The 24,153-nt window shown below is 39.9% G+C and overlaps 1 protein-coding gene across 1 annotated transcript; it reads left to right on the top strand.

Annotated features, from left to right (window-relative positions):
• Positions 1-4,267: 4,267 nt before the first annotated feature.
• Positions 4,268-16,306, top strand: MMP13 (matrix metallopeptidase 13). Its single transcript, NM_001082037.1, is given in 10 exon segments — positions 4,268-5,052; positions 5,145-5,386; positions 6,348-6,496; positions 6,932-7,057; positions 8,670-8,831; positions 10,897-11,014; positions 11,602-11,735; positions 12,537-12,696; positions 14,463-14,566; positions 15,195-16,306. Coding segments are annotated over 10 exon segments (1,416 nt in total). The 5' UTR covers positions 4,268-4,932; the 3' UTR covers positions 15,296-16,306.
• The last annotated feature ends 7,847 nt before the right edge of the window (positions 16,307-24,153 follow it).

Below are 24,153 nucleotides of genomic sequence, written 5' to 3'. Positions count from 1 at the left end.
CATTTTTTACCAACCTCAAATAGCTAATTATTCATATTATTCTTAACCTGGAACCACCCTTTCCTTTACTAAATGGTTATTCACGGACGCTTCTGGTTATCTCTTGGGTGATGTTTTGAGCTCAGAAACTGTTGATGACATATATTTGAAAAAGCCCCATATTGCTTATATCTGAATCAGAGGTAGATACCTATCTCTGATTTAGTCCAAACAGTTGTGTTTGCTCATTCTGTGGGTTTTCAAATTCCACTGTGTTTAGGTAGACTTGTTAGAACCTTTATAAATACCAGCTCAGCCCCACTGTGTGAAAGGTGGCATTTGAAACCACAAACCATTTCACTAGTAGTAACCAGAAGGCCTGGCTTTCCTTTGAACAATAAGCAACCTGAGATAAGAACTTATGTTGAGGAGCAATTTGTCCACACATTGTGATGTGATGACATATCCTGCTAGTTGTCTAAATCATTTCTCCATGAGCAATATTTAATGGGCAAGTTGTGTGATTACTTTCTTAAGGAATCAATGTGTATTTCAATCTTCTGAAGAATTTTTATTTATCTCTACTAAAGAAAATTACAAAATATGTTCTAGCATATTTGCCTTAACCTTTCTGTGTGTGTGTGTGTGTGTGTGTGTGTGTATGTGTGTGAGTATGCTGATTATGGTCTTAAACAGAATGAGAAACAGATGAAAACACTAAAGCTGACTGATAGCAAACATTAATTTTAAAGTTGTTAAAAGTGGTCGTTATTTTCATTACTCATTAAAGATTATTGTTTGGTGGAGGTACTGTTGTAGTGATCCTAGGAAAAAGCTCTCCTCTTACTCTTCATTCCGTTTCCACAGTGGCTTTTTTCCATAGTGACATGCATGAGATCCTGCAAGGCTGATTCTCAACATTCGTTAATTTGATAACTAACTAAAAAAGGCTTCTTTTTAATAGTTTAAAGATGTCACATTTATACAAATATATGAAAAGCAATATGTTAAGATAGCTTATTTGATTTTTTCCTCCACTTTCAAACATTTACATGGCATTTTTTAATAGAAAACTTTAATAAATATAAATTTTGAAAGTACAAATTTTGGTTTATTTTTAAGCTTCTCCAAGAACGTCTTGTATATTATCTAATGTGACTTTAAAAGATTGTAAAAATTAGTTTGTTAAAAACAAATTAGTTTGTTAAAAACAAAGGCTTTCTAATGAGCTAGTTTCTATATGCTTGAGCGATAATTCAAATTCTTGGATAATTATTCATTTAATCTCAAAATTAAATATTGTATATGAAAGAACTATAAAATAAATTATTGCTTTCTAGTGCCTATTGAGCCCAAATCTAATCTTGAACTCTTTGGAAACAATCTATTCCAAGAGTATATTTGGCTGTATTTTGGATAAAAGTATAATAAATTTCCTTCAACTGATTATTCATATTTTATAGGCCTTTCTTATTTTCTCTAATGTACTGCTTACTCTAGATCATAGAACTTTATCCATATATTGGGTTACACCTTCCTTACTAATCCCAATCTGTATTCATGCTCTTTTTCTTTATTAATATGTTCTTGACCTGAGATTCATTTTTTTCTTGACTCTTAACCACCTAAATTGACTTGAATTTTCATTTATTTTAAAAAGTACAATAACTCTGAAGATGATGGCCTACACTGCTGTACATATTTACATCTGCAGATGTCCAGAGGTGGTACCTTGGTTTCATGGTATCAAATGTTTTGAAGGCAATAACAGAATGGAAGCCCATTCCTAAGTTTTGGGGCCTGTGGTGCTTTCCATTCTTCAAAATTCAAAGTAAACCTTGAGAAACTCGAAATTGACCATGTGCTTACCTACAGTCCTAAGTTTCTTTGGGCATTCCTGGAGGTATGGGAACCAAGAATCACAGGCTTTAAGAAATATCTGGCCGGCGCCGTGGCTCACTAGGCTAATCCTCTGCCTTGCGGCACCGGCACACCGGGTTTTAGTCCCAGTCGGGACGCCGGATTCTGTCCCGGTTGCCCCTCTTCCAGGCCAGCTCTCTGCTGTGGCCCGGGAGTGCAGTGGAGGATGGCCCAAGTCCTTGGGCCCTGCACCCACATGGGAGACCAGGAGAAGCACCTGGCTCCTGCCATCGGATCAGTGCGGTGCGCCGGCCACAGCGCACCTGCCGCGGCGGCCATTGGAGGGTGAACCAATGGCAAAGGAAGACCTTTCTCTCTGTCTCTCTCTTTCACTGTCCACTCTGCCTGTCAAAAAAAAGAAAAAGCCGGCGCCGCGGCTCACTAGGCTAATCCTCCGCCTAGCGGCGCCGGCACACCGGGTTCTAGTCCCGGTCAGGGCGCCGGATTCTGTCCCGGTTGCCCCTCTTCCAGGCCAGCTCTCTGCTGTGGCCAGGGAGTGCAGTGGAGGATGGCCCAGGTGCTTGGGCCCTGCACCCCATGGGAGACCAGGAAAAGCACCTGGCTCCTGGCTCCTGCCATCGGATCAGCGCGGTGCGCCGGCCGCAGCGCGCCGGCCGCGGCGGCCATTGGAGGGTGAACCAACGGCAAAAGGAAGACCTTCCTCTCTGTCTCTCTCTCTCACTGTCCACTCTGCCTGTCAAAAAAAAATAATAAAATAAAATAAAAAAAAAAAAAAAAGAAAAAAAAAAGAAAAAGAAAGAAAAGAGAAAAAAAAAAGAAATATCTGAGAATGTATTGAATGGAGACCACATGGGATTACAGTTAAGAACATGGAATCCTAGGTAGCCTGGCCTGGGTTCAAATCCTAGTAGTATCATTTCTTTTTTTTTTTCTTTCTTTCTTTCTTTTTTTTTTTTTTTATTTAGCACAATCTCTTTTCAGTGCCTGATGTTGTAGCACGTGCCAGAATCCCTTTCCTTTTTATTTTTGACAGGCAGAGTGGACAGGGAGAGAGAGAGACAGAGAGAAAGGTCTTCCTTTTTCTGTTGGTTCACCCCCAAAGTGGCCGCTACGGCCAGCGGGCTGCACTGATCCGCAGCCAGGAGCCAGGTGTTTCCTCCTGGTCTCCCATGTGGGTGCAGGGCCCAAGGACCTGGGCCATCCTCCACTGCCTTCCCGGGCCACAGCAGAGAGCTGGACTGGAAGAGAAGTGACCAGGACAGAATCCGGGGCCCCAGCCAGGACTAGCACCCAGGGTGCCGGTGCCACAGGCGGAGGATTAGCCTAGTGAGCCTCGGCGCCGGCCCTAGTAGTATCATTTCTAAACTGTATGTCCTTAAGTAGCTCTTTTGTGTTCTCTTTGCCAAGGATTATTCATATGAAAAAATAAAGACATGTAGGCTGTGGTAAGGATTTTTTTAGAAAGCTTTTATTTATTTAATAAATACAAATTTCATATGTATAGCTTTAGGAATATAGCAGTTCTTCCCCCCATACCCACCCTCCCACCCTTACTCCCATCCCACCTCCTACTCCCTCTCCCATCCCATTCTTCATTAAGATTCATTTTTAATTATCTTTATATACAGAAGACCAATTCTATTCTGAGTAAAGATTTCAACAGTTTGCACACACACAGACACACAAAGTATAAAGTACTATTTGAAAACAAGTTTTACCGTTAATTCTCATAGTACAGTTCATTAAGTACAGAGGTCCTCCATGGGGAGTAAGTGCACAGTGACTCCTGTTGTTGATTTAACAATTGACACTCTTATTTATGACGTCAGTGATCACCTGAAGCTCTTGTCATGAGCTGCCAAGGCTATGGAAGACTTTTGAGTCCACAAACTCCATCAGTATTTAGACAGGGCCATAAGCAAATTGTAAGTTCTCTCCTCCTTTCAGAGAAAAATACATCCTTCTTTTATGGCCCCTTCTTTCCCCTGGGATATAACTCAAAGAACTCCTTCATGTAGATTATTTTTTGCTTCAGTGTCTTGGCTTTCCATGCCTGAAATGCTCTCATGGGCTTTTCACCCAGATCCAAATGCCTTAAGGGCTGATTCTGAGGTCAGAGTGCTGTTTAGGGCATTTGTCATTCTATGAGTCTGCTGTGTGCTTGCATTCCATGTTGGAACATTCTCTCCATTTTAATTCTATCTATTGTTATTACCAGACACTTGATCTTATTTATGTGATCCCTTTGACACTTATTCCTACGCACATGATTAGTTATACAATTTAAATGATCAGTTTAACATGTAAGATGGCACTAGTTATGTTAAGAATTAAATGAGATAGTGCATTTCAAATACAGTGTGGAGTAATCCCTCAACATATGCCAACCATTATAGTTGCTGAATTCCAGTGTAATGCTTTCTACCTGGACCTATGCAATTCATGTGGGACTCCATATTCACTGAGAGATCCTGCCAGTGCCCTTAAATTCCATCCACAGGATTCCAGTCCTATGAACATGCTACAGTACCCTGGCACCATCAATCTTGTTTCTCATCTAATTCTGTGGCTCCTAGGCAAGTACAATATTTCCCTCTATAGCTTCTTTACAGAGAATGTAGTTTAGAACTCATGAGGCTACAAACATTCTGGAAGCAGGACCAGATTTATCCTGATGGGCGTACACATATCATTTTGATATTCTTATTATGCAAAAAAAGTGAAAGTCTCTGCTTTCCTAGAACAGGAAAAAAGATATTTTTGCTAAGCAAAGTGAAAATTTTACTACTCTATGCTTCTTCCCACAGTACCCATAAATATGCTGAGGTCGTTTATTTTGCCAGATGGGGTTTGAGACCCTGTTGAAATAAGAGATGCCCTTATTTTATGTTTCCCTCAAATTCTACCACAAACCACACTTGGGAGGGACAAAAGTTGCTAAGTAAGCATGTTTACCTTCAACTGACTAGGAAGCGGAAGCCTATTCCCAAGTGATGACTCACATGGCAGACCTATAAAAGTAAAGGCACTTGTCTGGGGAGAGGCAGCAGTCTCCAGGCACGGCCATTCAAGATGCAGCCAGGTGTCCTGGCCGCCTGCCTCCTCTTGAGCTGGACTCATTGCTGGTCCCTGCCCCTCCTCAACAGTAACGAGGATGATGATTTGTCCGAGGAAGACTTCCAGTTTGCAGAGGTAGAGTATCTTGCCTTTCCATCCCGATGATGCAGTGCAACTCACACATCCCCTTCTTTTTGAAAAGCAGGTCACTTTGCTGTCTTTTCTAGAGCTACCTGAGATCATACTACCATCCTCTGAATCCTGCGGGAATCCTGAAGAAGAATGCAGCGGGCTCCATGGTTGACAGGCTCCGAGAAATGCAGTCTTTTTTCGGCTTAGAGGTGACAGGCAAACTTGATGATAACACCTTAGCTATCATGAAACAACCGAGATGCGGGGTCCCTGATGTGGGTGAATACAACGTCTTTCCTCGAACACTCAAATGGTCCCAAACAAATTTAACCTACAGGTAACTCACACACTATGCTACTTTAATATTTGTTAGATTTTTTTCTTAAACAACTCAGTCTAATATTAAATATGTTAAATATTTAGTTGGAAGTTAAGTAAGTGCAAGGAATAGTTTTAGTACTGTTACTGAGAATGTCTCATGTTATCAATTGTTGTTATGTTAAACCAGAATTACTTTTTGGTGAACACCTCAAGCCAGTTCTTTTGGAAATGAAACCCAAATAGATGTGTAAGTGAGTTTGAGAAAATTTGTGAATGTAAGGTGTCAGGTACATTTATTTATTACATCAGTGATGAAGATGGAGAGAACTTCCCAGAGCTATTCCATTTATTTGAGCTATTATCAATATAATTAAATGTAAACTGGCAAAATAAATTATTTTAAGCATCTGAATATTTAAAATTTAAAATACTAAATTGTCAGATATATTTAAGTATCTGACTGGATTATTGACCTTTTATCCTTAGATGGTATCATGATTAATGGATTCTTCATCTAGTAGAACTTTTATTTTTTAAAAAGATTTATTTATTTATTTATTTGAAAGGCAGAGTTACAGAGAGGCAGAGGCAGAGAGAGACAGAGAGAGAGGTCTTCCATCTGATGGTTCATTTACCAAATGGCCACAATGGCTGGAGCTGGGTCTGTCTAAAACCAGGAGTCAGGAGCTTCTTCCAGGTCCTCCACATGGGTGCAGGGGCCCAAGAACTTAGGCCATCATCTACTGCTTTCCCAGGCCATAGCAGAGAGCTGGATCAGAAGTGGAGCAGCCAGGACTCAAAGTAGCTCCCATAGGGGATGCCTGGCACTGCAGGTGGTAGCTTTACACACCATGCCACAGTGCCGGCCCCTAGTAGAGCTTTTAAAGAAGCTATTACATTTTGAGTTGAAAAGCAACATTCCAAGAAAAAATATTATGAATTCCAAAATTTTAATTGAACCTTTCTTTGTTGAATAGGATTGTGAATTATACCCCTGATTTGACTCATTCTGAAGTTGAAAAGGCCTTCAAAAAAGCTTTCAAGGTTTGGTCTGATGTGACACCTCTGAATTTTACCAGAATTCACAATGGCACTGCTGATATCATGATCTCTTTTGGAACTAAAGGTAATGAGGCAAAGTCATTTTTTTTAACTTTTATTTAATGAATATAAATTTCCAAAGTACGATTTATGAATTACAATGGCTTCCCCCCCATACCGTCCCTCCCACCCACAACCCTCCCCTTTCCCACTCCCTCTCCCCTTCCAGTCACATCAAGATTCATTTTCGATTATCTTAATATACAGAAGATCAGCTTAGTATACATTAAGTAAGGATTTCAACAGTTTGCTCCCACACAGAAACATAAAGTGAAAAATAATAGATGATTTTTTTTAAATGAAAGTCATTTTTGAACCTTAATTTGTTCTATGTTTTATTCCTCATTTCATTCATTCATTACTTTTTACATCATTCAACAAAAAATTCAGCAACAACAAATATTGTGCTAGAATACTACTTGCATTCATTACAATTCCTAACTATCACTTTTGTGTGTAGAACATGGCGACTTCTACCCATTTGATGGACCTTCTGGTCTTCTGGCTCACGCTTTTCCTCCTGGACCAAATTATGGAGGAGACGCCCATTTTGATGATGATGAAACTTGGACAAGTAGTTCCAAAGGTAATATCGGGTATATGGAGATAATTTATTGAATGTTAGTTCAGACAGTGAATATAATAATTGGAAAGTAAGTGAAAAGTGAATTTTATTTGGTATTTAATTACATTTTCTAATAAAAGTTTACCTCATTGTTGTTAGTCTTTATAAATGACATTTCTATAAATCAATGTTAATCATGAAAAATGAACAAAATCCACTTAGTTTATCATTGTGGTTTGAGGAATACTAACTAACTTTGGAGTTGTACCAAAATGTCATGTTTGTCATGCAAGGTATTGTTGCTGGCGATTACTTTTTGGAAGTACAGTTTGTTATAACTATATATGTATATCCAAAAACTGTTAGGGCTGAATCTATGGATCATAAATGAATTGGACATGAATTGAAACATTTTTTGCCTTGTTAGAGATATTGAGGCATAAATTCAAACTCCTGATCTACATTATATGAATTATTTGCTTCAATCTTGCTTATATCACCCATTTTATATATAACACTCTATGAAATCAATATAATGTTTTCCCCCAAACAACATGAGACAAGAAAAGATGAAGATTGTGCAGGGTTATTTCAAAAAGTTCATAAAAAATAAAATTAAAAGACTTTTATTTTGATGCAAATTTTTTTTGAAATGCAGACATAGAAGGGGTCTTCAACAATTTCTTGGAAAATGTATGGATTTTAAACATGATCATGGATTTCAAAATTATTTTGCAGCAAAACAAGCTTATCTTTTTTTAATTTAATTTTTTTATTTAGTAAATATAAATTTCTAAAGTAGTTGATGGATTACAATGGCTTCCCCCCCATAATTTCCCTCCTACTTGCACCCCTCCCATCTCCTGCTCCCTCTCCCATTCCATTCACATCAAGATTCATTTTCAATTATCTTTATATACAGAAGATTGATTTAGTATATATTAAGTAAAGATTTCATCAGTTTATCTTTTAATTACATTTTCCAAGAACTTTTGAAAGTACTCCATAGTTAAAAGAATTCAATGAAACAGGGTGTTGGATGAATTCATTTAGTAGTTGAATATTCTAGGCTCAAAGTAAATGAGAATGTTAATTTGGAGGGGGTCTGGGGAGCCAATGTTGGAATTAGGGCTTAACTCTGAAGCTCCAGGTATTTAGTTATGAAGACCAGAGATAGTCCTCACAGACAGCTGTTTTGTGATTCATTTAAATAAAAGGTCAGTTTTTCCAAAGAATAAAACTGAGTGGTAAATGATCAATGCCTCAACTACAATACCTCCATTTGGTCTTTGGAGGGAAAAGTAACAATTTTTATATTTGTATTCTGATATTATATCACAGGTAAGGATACCTGTGTGGTTTTCTCCCTCTTCATTTAGAGTAACTCTGTTCACTATCATTGCCTGACATGAGAATTGAAAGAGCAAATCAGGATTTTTAGCATCATCTCAGTAAGATCCTTATTGATTACTAATCATGTAAGAGCAGCAACCTGCTGACATTCCAGTCAATTGAATATTAATTTTAAAAAGCAGGATAATGAAAAAAGAGAAAAAGTAAGTAGCTAAGAAAGAAACATACCAAACAGATGGAAAAAAAAGGTGTTTTCTCATGATTTCTTTTCTTCTTATAGGCTACAACTTGTTTCTCGTTGCTGCCCATGAGTTTGGCCATTCCTTAGGGCTTGACCACTCCAAGGACCCAGGAGCACTCATGTTTCCCATCTACACCTACACCGGCAAGAGTCACTTTATGCTTCCTGATGATGATGTGCAAGGAATCCAGTCTCTCTATGGTAACTCTATGCTTTCTTGGTTATTAAAACAGAGTATGAGCAAACTTTAAAAGTTTATGGAAATGGAATTAAAAGGTGTTTGTTTTAGTGAAAAAAATTAGATATCCATGCATATTTTTCATATTATACATTTCCATAAACATGTTGAAGACTCCTTCCTGTCAAAGCAGGTATCTCAGCAAAAGAGATAATCCCCTTATTTCCTAAATTACTACTGAATTTATCACTACTAAAGCTGCTCCCCTAATTTCCTTATTAAAACCTGAAAAAAAAATCCATTTTTCTTTCCAAATCAAACTACTTGTTTAAGTAGAAAACATCACAATAGCCAAAGTTTGGGGAAAATATTGCTTCTTGCATTTGTATTTTATATATTACAAGGTGCATTTGATATCCTCAAAACACCACAGATATACGAAAGGAAAATATTTTATTTTCCATTTAACCAGTGAAGAAACTAAGACTTACAGGGCTTAAACACTGTGTTTATAGTAACACAGTTGATGGTGAAAGTGAGATGCTAACCAGCATTTATAAATTCTGGGTATTATTCAACCACTCCAACTGGCTACCAGGAAACCGCCATGTGGCCTGTGGTAAATTTTAAATGACATCTACACTGGCAGTGTAAGAAATTCTTCCTCATTTTTTCTTCCAAATTTTAAATAATATTTACAACATTATTAAACCTCAATCCAAACATTTCTTTATAGACTACTGGCCATGAATAGAGGTAAAACCACAGCTCAGTCATCAGTATAAACACTTCTGGAGCAAATAGTTCAGAAAACTTGCCATGCCACCCACTGTTTCTCCTGGATTTAAAATCTACTGCAGCAGCTAGTGTAAGGAAGGGGAGTCATTTGAATATGGCCTAGGGGATTTTCTGATTTATTTTGTAATTCTTATTTCTGCAATCTGGTGACCAAGAAACTGATGGTAGAACTAATATGAACCAGATAGCAGAAGAGCAGTATTGTGCACGCACCCATCTGCACTCTTGTGAACTGGTGGAAAAGTTATAAAGAGGTGGTAAGTCACATCAGAATTGCTGGTGGCCTGGCTTGCCACTGAGATCAAGCTGCACTGCGGCCTACTGGAGAAGCAACATCAGCTGATGAGGACAGCTGGCGAAATAAAGAAGGAGTGAAGGTGATGGTTCTACAGGGCCCATGTGCCACCAGAAGTGAATTTAAGAGGAACGTGTTTCTCAAGAGCCACTTGTCAATAGGTTGTACAAAGCATGGAGGAATTTTTCTCAGAGGATTTGACAGGCAGAGTTAGACAGTGAGGGAGAGACAGAGAGAAAGGTCTTCCTTCCATTGGTTCACCCCCAAAATGGCCGCTATGGCTGGCGTCCCAACCGGGACTGGAACCTGGGGTGCCGGCGCCACGATTAGCCTAGTGAGCCGCCGTGCCGGCCTGCTTCCCCACTCTGTCATCAACCTCTAGAAACCTATAGTCCCAAAGAATCTCAGGGGACTTTTTGAAACAATTTCTTTCTTTATTTGAAAGGCTGAGTTTACAAAGAGAGGGAGAAACAGAGAGAGAGAGAGAGAGAGAGAGAGAGAGAGATCTTCCATTTTCTGGTTCACTCCCCAAATGGCTGCAATAGCCAGAGCAGAGCCAATCCAAAGCCAGGAGCCAGGAGCTTCTTTTTGGTCTCCCACATGGGTGGCAGGGGCCCAAGGACTTGAGCCATCTGCTGCTGCTTGAACAAGCACATTAGCAGGGAACTAGATGGGAAGTGGAACAGCCAGGACTCGAACCACATCCATATGGGATGCCAGCAATGCATCCCTCTACGCTGCAGCACTGGCCCCATCAAGGGATCTTAAAGGATGGAAACAGAGGAGTAGTCCCCCTGCAAGCCCTGGGTGAGCCTGGAGGAAGGAAGTTGGATTATAGGGTATGTGTACCATTCGGGAGGAGCTGCAGGATTTACTGCCCTTCCTGGAGGCAATCCCTTCCTGTTTTCTATGAGCAGGATCAGTCTTTCGTGCTGCAACAGGGGTCATCGGAAAGATCATGTTAGTAACTTCTTAAATTCTTTTTATGACTGCAGGTCCAGGAGATGAAGACCCCAACCCTAAACACCCCAAAACACCAGACAAATGTGATCCTTCCTTATCCCTTGATGCCATTACCAGTCTCCGGGGAGAAACAATGATCTTCAAAGACAGGTACAATTCCATGTGGCAAATATTTGTGAAGCTGTATCTTCCAAGTGCCAAAACCTCCAGGCAAACTTCCTGAGGGAAATTTTCAATATCTACATGGCTCTTAAAAGCTTATTTTTTCATTCATCCATCAGCTGATTTCTCCTTTATCCTTGATCCAATAGCATTCCCTCCTAGAGCTCTAATCTACTGTTCTCCACGTATTTTCTCATGTAGCTTTTTCCTCAGTCCATAAGAACATGGAAGATAGAGTTTGTGTAGCTTGTGTTTTGTTTCTGGACTCCAACACAGTGTCTCATACATCTTCTTGACATACATGATATGCAAAATTGAACAAAGCATGATCCCAAACCAAAAAGGACTTAGAGCCTTCATAAAGGGTTTGTAAGATTGCAAGCTTGAATGCCTTGGGCTGGAGTTCAGAGAACCACAGTTTCATAACTGGGAAAGGGATTTTTCTCCCCGACACAAGTGCTGGGCAAGGGTTGTGTCTCCTTTATCTGGACTGATGTGTAAAGAGGTGTCTAGCAGGATGGAAATATTGCACTTAAAATATGACAGGAAACTCTGCATTGTTACTTTTATACTAGATTCTTCTGGCGTCTGCATCCTCAGCAGGTGGATGCAGAGCTGTTTTTAACGAAGTCCTTTTGGCCAGAGCTTCCCAACCGCATTGATGCTGCCTACGAGCACCCTGCCCGTGATCTCATCTTCATCTTTAGAGGTAAGCCTTCCACAGGTGAGGCCTCCTACAGGAGCAGGGTAGAAGGCAAGGATGAACCTTGACACTACTAAAGACTTAGTAAAAAGGTCATTACCAAAAATATATCAAAATAAAGAACTAAATATGGCAAATGGAAGCCAGGAAGCATCTGAAACCATCCTACCAGATATCCCCTATTTTTTTAAAAAAAGATTTATTTATTTATTTGAATAGAAGAGTTACAGAGAAAGAGGGAGAGAGAGAGACAGAGAGAGAGAGAGAGAGAGAGAGATCCCATTTTCTGGTTCACTTCCCAAATGCGTGAATCAGCTGGGATGAAGGGGCAATGCCAGGAGTCAGGAACTTCACCCAGGTCTCTATTACTTGAGCCATAACACCTGCCTCCCAAGGGCTGTATTAACAGGAAGCTAGAGTCAGGAGTCATAGCTGGATATTGGACCCAGGAATGCTAGAGAGGGGATGTGGACATCCTAACCAGACTTTTAACTGCTAGGCCAAACACTCCCCCCCCCATGAGGAAATTTTAAAGTATTTTTTTGCCCAGTTCCAAACTTAACCATCAGAGGTAAAAAAAAAAAATTGTGATATTTGATTGTCTATGTTTAAACTTAGAAATAGGATTTTAAATCCTATTAATTTTTTTTAAAGTATAGTCATTTCTGTTTCACAAATACGGTGACTACAAACACTAAAAATTGTTCTTCTAAATGTCCTAAATGAATCTTTATTTAAATAAATATCTACATATGTGAGTCCTAATAGATTCTCTTGGATAATCAAACTTTCTATCATTTATTCCAGGTAAAAAATTTTGGGCTCTTAATGGCTATGACATTCTGGAAGGTTATCCCCAAAAGTTATCTGAACTGGGATTCCCAAGAGAGGTTAAGAAGATAAGTGCAGCTGTTCATTTTGAAGACACGGGCAAGACCCTCTTCTTCTCCGGAAACCAAGTCTGGAGGTATGGCAGCAATGCTTCCTGACCCGTGCTGCGTCATCAGGGCAACGACGGCGTCAAACAGCTGTCACTCAGTTATTATCTCACACTTTATTTTAAATGTCACACCCGTCCTTTGCTTTTGTTTTTGTTCTGTGTCAACTCCTGCAGGCAGCCCCTCAGAGACATTTCAAACTCTCAAAAGACACATGTACCCATGTAATGCTCACCTCTGCTCAGTCATTCTTTCCTTCTTGGCCATCTGTTGTACCTCAACCATGGCAAAACCATCTCTTCTGCTCTGGAACCTTCATTCCTAATATTATTTCCTCTGTATTCTCTTTCTGGTCACCTTCTCCTAATGTACATGTTGCCCCATCTCCTGTGCTCAGAGAAGACAAAAGGAAATGTTGGTTGAACAAGGCCCAGTATCTGCAGAGTCAGCTAATCCACTGAGGAGGATGACCGGGAAACTCAGAGCCCCATAGCTTATAAACGCAGGCTTTCTGAAGAGTATGTGCAGCTGGAATATTTAAAACATATGTAGAGATTCAGTGGTCACTGACATCAGTGCCATTGAGAAGCCTGGATCAATGTCTATAACTGGAGATGAGCATATTTCATAGATACCCAACCCTTGAAAAGTTCAAAAGGGAAGCTTCACTCCATCCTACGTATACAGTCACACACACAGGTGCACGTGCACACTCACACACATAGCCCTGTATGTATCACCTTTGCCTTTCAACTTGTTTCTGACCAGGACATTTATACCCTCTAAAAATTCCTGCCAGCTTGTGCCTGGACTGTGTTTCATTCCCTGCACTACATAAGAAGCGAGGTGGATTGCTCACCGTATCTCAAACATGCTGTGTTTTTACATTCTTTCACCTTGTAGGAAACTTTCTTTGCTGAGTGTTATTTTTCTGCAACTCTTCCTCTTGAAAATTTACTTGTTTAGAGATCATTTGAAATACCATTTTATCTACAAAATCTTTTTTTTTTTTGTTTCCTTATTTACAATTTGTCTCCCCTTTTAATTCTCTCCCATGACCTATCATGTTTACTCTGTCAGGAGGCTTAACTTTGATTGCCTGGTGTTGCAGTTATGTGTATACATGTCTTAGCTTTCTGGATACTTCAGCTGTTCTTACCTTTTACTTATTCTAACATATCTCAAACATTTAAAAAAAATTTAACAGCAGTACCACATGGGAGTTTGTTTTCCTAGGTTAATCTCATTATGTGTTTGGTTGGCCAGGGTGTAGGTGTGGGCAGGGGAGAAGGAGTATGCTATATGCAGTTATGGAAGAAGAGAGCTATGCTTCTCTTCCTATTTTAGTGTTACCATATACCCTTGTAATGGTTTTAGTACAGAAATTAAACCTTAAATATTTTTTTTTATCCATTCTTGTACTTTGAAAGTTTTTTTACACTTAGTGGGAGAGCAGTAAGTAATTATTCAATGTATAAACATGTATTCATTTCATTATAAGAATACTTTCCCAATTACATACTTTTGTAACTTATACATAATTTGTGAGATGGGAATGAGCTTGTAGCTACCTTGACAGAGATGGCCTTTAGGCAAATCAACAGACTCATCAAGCATCCCCTTTTACCCCCAGTATTGTAATTTCTAATTTTAAAATGCTATGGATTTTTAAAATGAACTTAAAGTTTTAAAACTCTTGTCAATTTTGGAAGGTAACATTATATCCATTGCATTATTCTAAGGTAATTTTAAAGAAATATAATCTACTTAAGGGTTTCTTTTTCTTATTAAATAGCTATGATGACACTAATCATACCATGGACCAAGACTACCCTAGACTGATAGAAGAGGAATTCCCAGGAATTGGTGACAAAGTAGATGCTGTCTACGAGAAAAATGGTAACCAGTTACATTGCATTAATCATAAAGGAGGGCTTTTGTATCCTCTTAAATCTCTTACATACAAAAGACTCTTATTGAGGACTTAGATATGCTAATCTACATATGATGTAAGGAATTAATCATTCCAGTATGAATACTTAACATAGATAGCAAACAAGGAACAAAATGCTTAGAATAAATGAGAATTTTACTTAGTGACTGCTAATTTTATAAATAAGGAATATTAAATCATACACATTACCTTAAATTATGTCCAAGGATGCCAAGATGCAAAGGATATTGCTGGAATTCAAATTGGGGGTAGGTAGAGGGGGAGTCATTTAGTTTTTGCTTTAATTATGAGGAGAGATATTATTCCTAACATAACACATATCAGTAATTCAAGCATCAAAACTGACACTCATGGGAAGACAATTCCATGTAACAATTTAGGAAAACTGAAATATTTAAACATTTCAAAAAACAAAAACCTATAAGGCATACACTCAAACATTAGTAGTGTTTAAAGAGAAAGTTTGCAATGTTTATAAGAAGTGATCTAATAGACTGGACCTTTAATACTATATGGAGTAAAACCTTATTACTTTCATACTTTGACATTTTCTTTCTGATCTTTTTCTTGTAGGTTATATCTATTTCTTCAATGGACCCATACAGTTTGAATACAGCATCTGGAGTAAGCGAATTGTTCGAGTCATGCCAACAAATTCCCTGCTGTGGTGTTAAGCATCTTTTTAAAATTGCTATTTAAATCCTGGAGAGTGTTTGGGACAATAATACTTCCAGAAATCTGGAGGTGCAGGGAGGAGAGGTTTCAGGGCAAAGCTTAGTTCTGTGAACAAGCTTCAGGAAGTTAACTTTGAATGTGCAGTATCTGTGTGACTATGCGTGGCAGGCTCCACAATGAAGAATTGTTATAGTACAATTGAGTACCTCCAGGGATCACCTGATTCTTCAGTGCTATGCGGAAGCAATGTTGTATATTTCCCACACCAAAACAGGATGCAGGGTTTGTCAATGAGAGTTAGAATATTTTAAAATATATTTATGAGGAAACTTTACACAGGGATAAAGGTAAATCACATTTATGTAATTACTGAATCATCTTTACTAAAAAGTATAAAATAGTATGAACATAGAATTCAGTAGGAGCATTATGGTAATCATAAATTAACACAGATAAATCAATGGGAATGCCTATCATAAATGAATTATAGACAAATTTCCAAAGAAATAATTTGGATTTTGCCCTGAGTATTCAGATGGGCATATCCCTCTAAGAAAACATCATAATCACTAAAGACAGAAGACAAAGACCAAAGGTGAGGACTGTAGATTTGGTCATGGAATTCTGAATAATATTCACTTTCAGCCATGGCTCAAGGACTGCTTTCAAATAAGACAAATATTTATTTACATATTTATACCAGATAAAGAGAGATACTCTTTTTATTAAAATATTCCAGGTCTTTCAGAAGTCACACAGTAAAACATTAAAATTGTTACCTAAATAACTTTAGGTCATGGCATCCTTTTTCATGTCATTTGGTTATTTAAAACTAAAAGTAGCATATTAATCCTATTTTATCTAAGTAATTATTTTAATTATCTACTTTATGTTGGACCTGTAGGCTATTTTCTAAATACTTATATGGCAAGAAACAAAATATGTCTTACAAAATGGAAATACAAATGTTAAAATAGAGACATCCAAAATAAAGGAAACCATCTACCAGATTGTGATCCTCCTGAGATATGGGGCTGTGCCTTTTTCTCTACTTTGTGTTTAGTCACCCAGCACTTTTCAGAACATCTGACACTGGGTAGCACACTTGGCACTTACTAAATACATGAATGACCATCAAGGGAAGAACTGTTGTGCCTGAGAGATCATGTTTATAAAAACTTAGGCAAAGAAAGAAAATGTATATTTGCAAAATGTATTAGGAGGTGTCTATGTTTATAATAAAATATTTTCAACAGACGTTGTTTATATATATATTTGCTAATAGAGATGGCTGAAATAGAGGTCTTTGTCTTCCCGTAAGAAAAAGTATTTTAGACATGAGACGGAGAGCAGCAATAAGCAAGGTAGCAAAGCTGAATGAAGTAGTGCATGCGTGAGGATGCATGAGCGTCTCTTCAGATGGACTGGAGAGAGAGTGCCCAATCTGCATTCAGACCAGGGCTTGTAGGGGTACGGGTCCATTTCTCCCCACCATTACTCACTCCCCTTCCCCCTTCTGGAAACAGGGCTTCCTGGGTATGAAGTGCATTTCAAGGTTTTGTCCCCAAGATTATCAGACTGTGTAGGCCCCTTGGCACAGGCCTGGCAGGGAAGACTCTCCTAGGGTGTTTCACTGGGGAAGGCCGAAACCTCCCACACAGCTACATGGAGTATTGGCAGGAGATTGGTGTGTAAAACCCTGGCCAGCTTCCAAGGCACATTTCTGAGGCTACTACATTCCTTTCCCATTCAGTCCCTTTCACACATAGGCTGATGTCTACCTTCTTGCCTAACATTTTGCCTTTAGGTATAATATTAGGGTTTCCTTAAAGAGAGTCTGTTGCAACTATTTCTTGATGAATACGATTCATTCACTGTATTTTTTGTTGTTGTTCTAAGAAGAGTATATTCTGAATTTAGAATTCTTGTAGCAGTTTGTTAACGTGAGTTTTCACAGAGTTTGCTCAGCCTCATGCTGATGAGCCTTCTGTTTTGGGCCAGCTTCCCTAAATGGAGCCCACGTGTGCCTCAGAAGCTTCCCAGCTGAGAGAATTATTTGTTAATGCAAAGGAAAGAGAAACAGATTGGAGTCAGGAAGATTGAATTCTTTTTTTTTTTTTAGATTTATTTATGTATTTGAAAGGCAGAGTTACAGAGAGTCAGAGGGGGAGAGAGAGAGAGAGAGAGAGAGAATATTCCATCTACTGGTTCACAACCCCAGATGGCCACAATGGCTGGAGCTGTGCAGTTCTGAACCCAGGAGCCAGGAGCTTTTTCCAGGTCTCCCATACAGGTGCAGGGGCCCAAGCACTTGGGCCATCTTCTACTGCTTTCTCAGGTCATAGCAGAGTGCTGGATTGGAAGTGGAGCAGCCGAGACTTGGACTGGCACCCATATGGGATGCTGGCATTGCAGGCTGTGGCTTTACTTGCTATGCCATAGTGCTGGTCCCAAATATTGAGTTCTAATTTCTTCTCTGCCTCAAAGTCTGCTGTGTGATGCTGTGCAGGGCATTTACTCTCTGTAGGCCTTACTTTCCTCACCTGTCTAATGAAAGCATTGGCAACTGTGGTGAATTTGGGGAAACATGAAGAAGGCAGGGAACTTGAAGGAGCAAGGCAAACATTAGCTAGAAACTCCCTGTTTCTAGAAGTTTAGATTATTTCTGTTTTTCCGAAGTTCTGCCCATCTGCTAACATTTAATAAGTGCTTTCTAAATGTCAGGGACCTAAGATGTTGAGGTGAATTTGGCAAACCTGATCTCCACCCATAAAGAGCATATAACCTAGTACGGGGACAAGCGGGTAAGACAGCAGTTAATATTCAGTGAATTGAGTGTCCTTTTTGGGGAGCGAAGGGACTGCTGATTTTTTCCTCCAACTGTACCCCCAAGGTCAAGCTGCACACGTTTCTGCTCTTTGACAATTTAACAGGGTATCTGATCCCTAAGTTTTGCCATTTTTTTTTTGGTGTGGAAAATAGTCCATGCAGCTGTTCTATAAAAATCAGTTGAGCACCTGTCCTGTGCCGGGAACTTAAGTAGATGCAGAGGGAACAGTGAGGAGAAAAATCTCACTACTCTCTAGGAACTCAGTCTTGTTAGGTAGACATTCATCAAGTAAGTATAAATCATAACTGTGATAAAATGTCATGAGACGAATCGTGGGAAGCCTGATGAGGCTTTTCTGTCACTAGTGATGTTTCTCGTTGCTGGGGGTTTTCACTAGGGGCTTCCTTATTGGCAGACATCTGGGTGACTTTCACATTCCCTCTTGACAGATCAACAATGACATTTGGGCAAAGGTCTCACTTTCTGCAACTGCTTCATGCTGGACAGGGGCACTGCATTGGCCCTAAGATTGGCGACCTGTCGGGAAACTTAGGGTGTCTTGGCTGCAGGGATCCATCAGATGGCGGAGGCTCAGCAGAGCAGGGTGATATGCTGAGGAACCGTCTGCCATGTTATCCAGGGCACTGTACGTGGCCTTAGGTGGGGGAACCTGATGTTGAAGGAGTTGCATTCCCATTTGGAAATGGATGTGCTGTACTCTGGACGAGATAAGTAGAATTAGATTGCTTAAAAGAGGAGGCCAAGAGTTTGTATGAGAAGCAGAGATATCAGAGGAGTCATTAGGAGCAGAAAGGAAACAGAAGCTAAAATCTCCACCTGGGGAGATGAGAACCCAAGCCTCGGGTCTCTAACTTTCTTCTAATTTCATTTAACCTCATCTCTGTAAGCTGGCTACTGCTGCCATGTGCTACAAGGGAGCAATGGGCAAGCAGGCTAGCTGGAAGCTGACTTCTGCAACACGATCTACATCCTAGGAGGTATATATCTGAGGCAGACAGCTGCTAGCAAAAGGCTTTCACTAGGGTCTTCCGTATCGCCGGAGGCCCAGGTGACCTCCACAGAAAATGCTACTGAGAAAAGAAATATGGTGCTCTGAACATTGCTAACAAGAAGGATTTTTCCTGTGTGTATAGATGTATGTTGGGGGAGGTGGGTGTGGAAAGGAGTTGGTCCAAGGAAGGCTTCACCTGAAAGAAATAATCAAGCTAATATAAAAAGGCAAAGCTTAACTGGGCCGGAGAAGGAAGTCAGGTAAAGGGCTCCGGGCCTGTTGCTCCAGACTGGAATAGATTTTGTGAAACCCAGTGGAGAGTTACAGGAGTGTTTTGTGATGATTTTGGCAGAGCGTGACTTGAGTGAACTGTACTAAAGAACTCAGTGGCTACAATCACATTTCCCCCAGTCTTCAAGTAAGTCACAACACCAAATAGAAATCAATGGGTCTCTAATGAATAAGAAAAAGGATGGACTTATGAAGACTAATGAAAAGATGAACTTTCTTTAGCACAGGAAATCAGTGTAACTGTGAAACATGGTGGACACCTGTCTCCCTAAGAACAGTGGGAAGACCTCACTCTTGGCCTGGAGCCCCATGAATTATCCTGCAGTGGTGAAAGCCCACTCACTGTCCTTGGCCCTCATGTCACATAGTTGACCTGCCTCTCAGGAAAACTCCAGGCGAGTGACTTCTAGTTCTCTGCATAGGCAATATGGCTAGAATAGCACTTCTCATAGCATCTTATGTAGTTCAGAAACAGCAGCATCACCTGGTAACCTGTTAGAAAAGCACATTTTGTGACACCCCAGAACTGCTGAATGAGAAAGCCTGGCTTGGGACCTAGGAATCTGTGTTTTAGCAAGCTCTGTAGGTCCCCAGTTTCTGCAGTCCCCTAAGAAGGACTAAGGACATGTTCCTGAGATTATACAGGTGTTATTGGGGACCAAAAATTCATGGTAAATTCCTGATGACCAATACCTTCTATGCCCCTTCCAGGAGACTCGTGGTTCATGCCAGGTGAAGAAGGAAACTAATGTTTATGAGAAGTAAGGCTACAACCACAGTTAATGTTAGTTGATGGTAGTGTGAATTTAATGAGTAAATGCACTGCACTCAAAAAGCAGCTGGTAATGCCCTGAGCATCAGATAAAGAGAGCAAAGGGTTTAAAAAACCCCTTCAGACAGAACCAATCACCCAGATGTATTTGAAATAGCAGAAATTGACTTACAGTGGTGTAACAAATTTTGCCCTTAGAATTAGCCTGGGAGAACTGTTGTGTTAAATTTAAAGTAGTCTCATGAGGACAGGTGTTGTTGAGCAGCAGGTTAACCTGCGCTTGAAATGCCCACACCTCCTATCTGAGTGCTGGCTCAAGTCACTTTGATGTGCTTCCAGTACAGCTCCCTACTAGTGACCCAGGGAGCAGTGCAAGATGGTCCAAGTACTTGGGTCCATGCCACCTATATGGGAGACCTGGATGAAGTTTCTGGCTCCTGGATGTTTTTAGCCATTTGGGAAGTAACTCAGTGGATGGAAGATCTCTTTTCTCTCTCTCCCTATTTCTTTTTTCTTTTAAATTTATTTATTTTTTGACAGGCAGAGTGGATAGTGAGAGAGAGAGAGACACAGAGAAAGGTCTTCCTTTGCTGTTGGTTCACCCTCCAATGGCCGCCACGGCTGGCATGCTGTAGGCAGCGCACCGCGCTGATCCGATGACAGGAGCCAGGTGCTTCTCCTGGTCTCCCATGGGGTGCAGGGCCCAAGGACTTGGGCCATCCTCCACTGCACTCCCTGGCCACAGCAGAGAGCTGGCCTGGAAGAGGAGCAACCAGGACAGAATCCGGCGCCCCAACCGGGACTAGAACCTAGTGTGCCGGCGCCGCAAGGTGGAGGATTAGCCTATTGAGTTGCGGCGCCGGCCTCTCCCTATTTCTGTCACTCAGCCTTTCAGTTAAAAATAACTATTTAAAAATCAGTGTCATGGATTGCCACATCCTCATATCATAATAAAGGCACCAAAACATAAATAGCAGCGACTCTGAAAAGTAGTCATAATACCAAGCTTCCAAATTTAAGCCCTGGTTATAGAAAATATCCCTTGATTTTAAGGATCATAAGGCTGTGAGATTTACAATAGTTCCACCAGGTGGCACTAGCGATACTCTCTACAAATCGAAATGTTCAGTGAATTTGAATGTCACAAACAGTAAGTTGTACTTTTATGTAGGGAAGAGGATGCTAGCCAAATTATGGTTTAATTTCTGATGTTATGGCATTGCATTTCAATGCAAGCATTTAATGAGTTTACTGAATTCCAGTTAAGAGGCCCACATCCCATATCAGAGTGAGTGGGTTTGATTCCTGGCTCTTACTTTTGCTCCTAATTGCAACTTCATGCCAATGCAGGTGCTGGGACATAGTAGGTGATGGGTCAAGTAGTTGGGTCCCTGTCACCTACACAGGACAGCTGGATTGGGTTCCTAGATCTCAGCTTCAACCTGACCTAATCCTGGCCCTTGAAGACATTTGGAGAGTGAACCAACTCATTTGCAGATAGGAGCTCTCTGACTCCCTACCTTTCCCTCCCTTTCCTCCCTCTCCCTCTCTCTACTTCCCTTCTCCTCTCCTTCTCCCTCTCCCATATAACTAATATTGGCACTGACTTCCAAATAAGGTTTAACGACTGCAGAATTCAAGAACAGCTTGTTCTAGGCTTCTTAGTCATATATGTGGCCCCATAACTTATCTCACGGAGGTGAGTCAGGACAGTGTGTCATGCCAAATCAAGGTCTACTTTATGTGCCCCTTGGAACTGGGGCTTATCAGGCATTACATCTATCTAGGTGATAGAGGTGAATTACAAAACACACAGAGCACGCAATGGGCAGTGTCAGTGCTCCAAAGAGAAACCAGATTAGCACTGTTCCTGCAGCAAAAGAGAAGGAAATCCAAACTAGCAGCCATGTTAAATCTTGTTTTCCAAATAAAAGATAAATAACTACCTATGTCAAGTTTTAAAGCTGTTTAGGTTTCCAGAATTTCTCTCTCATGTGTCTCAGTTTTTAAAACTTTTTGGTCTTTTACAAACACGTGATGTTGTAGGGTTTAGGAAGTGCAGATTTGGAATTTCTTGGTTTTGTTCTGACTTACTGCTTGCTACTCAAACTGAACTCAATGATACTGAGTGCATACCAATAGCATGACCATTTTGTGAGAGTTTATCATGATGTCTTACTTGACCTAAATTGTCAAAAACTGCTCAAAATTACAATGTACAAGAAGGGAAATTTTTCTTACACATATGAGCTTCAACAGGTCAAATTCTATTGCACAAATGTTGTTTCAATTACATATCTACATACAGATTCAAAATTCATATCTCACTCTAGAGTCAATCATTTAATAATGTCATCACCACATACCATGTGAACAAGAAATACTTAATTATAATGACTTGAATCTGGAAAATTCTGAGTTTCTTAGGTCTTAGTGATGAGACCAGATTAATATTGTTTAAATCCAACTGTTAACATCTTATAGCTCTTTACAGGTAAAGACACTGCTGATCTCACTTTCATAGCTTTATTATTTTAAATGTAATTTATTTATATGTTTTATAGTGATGGATATCTGCTGCCTTTTTTTAAATTTTTTGAAATGTAGAGAGACTGAGAGGAACAGACAGACAGAGACCTCTCCCATCTTCTGGTTCACTCCCCAGAAGCCCACAACAACCAGGGCTGAGCCAGGCCAAAGTCAGGAACCAGGAATTCAATCCAAGTCGTCCTCAAAGTGGAAGGAATCCATCCAAGTACTTAGACCATCACCTGCTGCTTCCTAGGGCTTGCATTAGAAGAAAACTGGAATTAAAAAATGTAACCAGGACCCAAACTCAGGCCCCCTGATATGGGGTGTGGGTGCCCCTGGCAGCATCTTAACCAAGCACCCACTTCATTTTTAAAGCTTTGTACAGAATTAAAGGACATTTTCTAAGCATCCTTAGGTGTATCACCATCTCCTGAATCAAAAAGTTTAAAAATTCACAACTAAGAAGTTTCTTGTGATTAGCTTTCCACTAACTAAAAGTATCAGTAGATTTCCTGTCTTTACAACCTTTTCTTTTCTTTAATAGACTGGGCACTGAAAGATAGCACAGTACAGATTACAGTCAAAACAGTTCACATGACTCTTCCAATTCTATCTGGCTTTCTACTTTAGCTATCCTGGTCCTTGGCTCAGTTAGAGCCAAGGGTATTATGCCTTTGTTTTCGAAACAATGCAAGAAGAAATTTCTAAGAACTATGAGTGCCTGGGAGTATCTGCTAGTGCTGGCTCAGACACTAGCGACTCTGGTTTGGATCACTTTGAGCTGAGCAGGGGGCTGAGATATAGTACAAGCTGTGCCTTCAGTCAAGCCCACATTTCAAATCCACTTACCAGGCCTTATCCTCTAATAAATAAGATCTTTCTTACCCTTTCATAGAAAACATCTAAGTTGATTTATGGTTTGAATACAGCAAGATAAAAGTCAAGGAAGCAGAAATGAGGAAGTGAAATAGTAGTAAATATTTTATAGTAGTGGTAGAAGAAGTAGAATACTTGGCAACAAAAATCACCCAGGAACCATGTGGGATTAACTGGAATATGCATTAAGAACTCCGAGCTATCTTTTTTTAGGGTTGCATTATACACTTGGCATTAAGTTCAAATCATTTCCTGAAATCTTTCAATGTGGCAGATTTGAGAGCTAGGGGATATGGCAACATGTGTGTCCTGTGTTTATATATGGTTAAAAATTAGAGGAACAAAAGAGATCATCTGATTTCAATTCCTTCATTTTACAAATAAAAAACTGAGGCCAAGAGAGAGAAGATGATCTGGAGGAAGTGAGCTCCTAAAAATTATTCAATAATGTTGGAGATTGAACTGTAAAAATCAGCCCATTTTTCCCCTTCTAACTTTTTTTAAAAGTTTTTAAAAAAGTTTATTTGAAAGGCACAGTTACAGA

This window comes from Oryctolagus cuniculus, chromosome 1 (genome assembly GCF_964237555.1).
Source record: "Oryctolagus cuniculus chromosome 1, mOryCun1.1, whole genome shotgun sequence".
Classification (NCBI taxonomy): domain Eukaryota; kingdom Metazoa; phylum Chordata; class Mammalia; order Lagomorpha; family Leporidae; genus Oryctolagus; species Oryctolagus cuniculus.
This window is presented reverse-complemented; position numbering and strand designations above follow the sequence as displayed.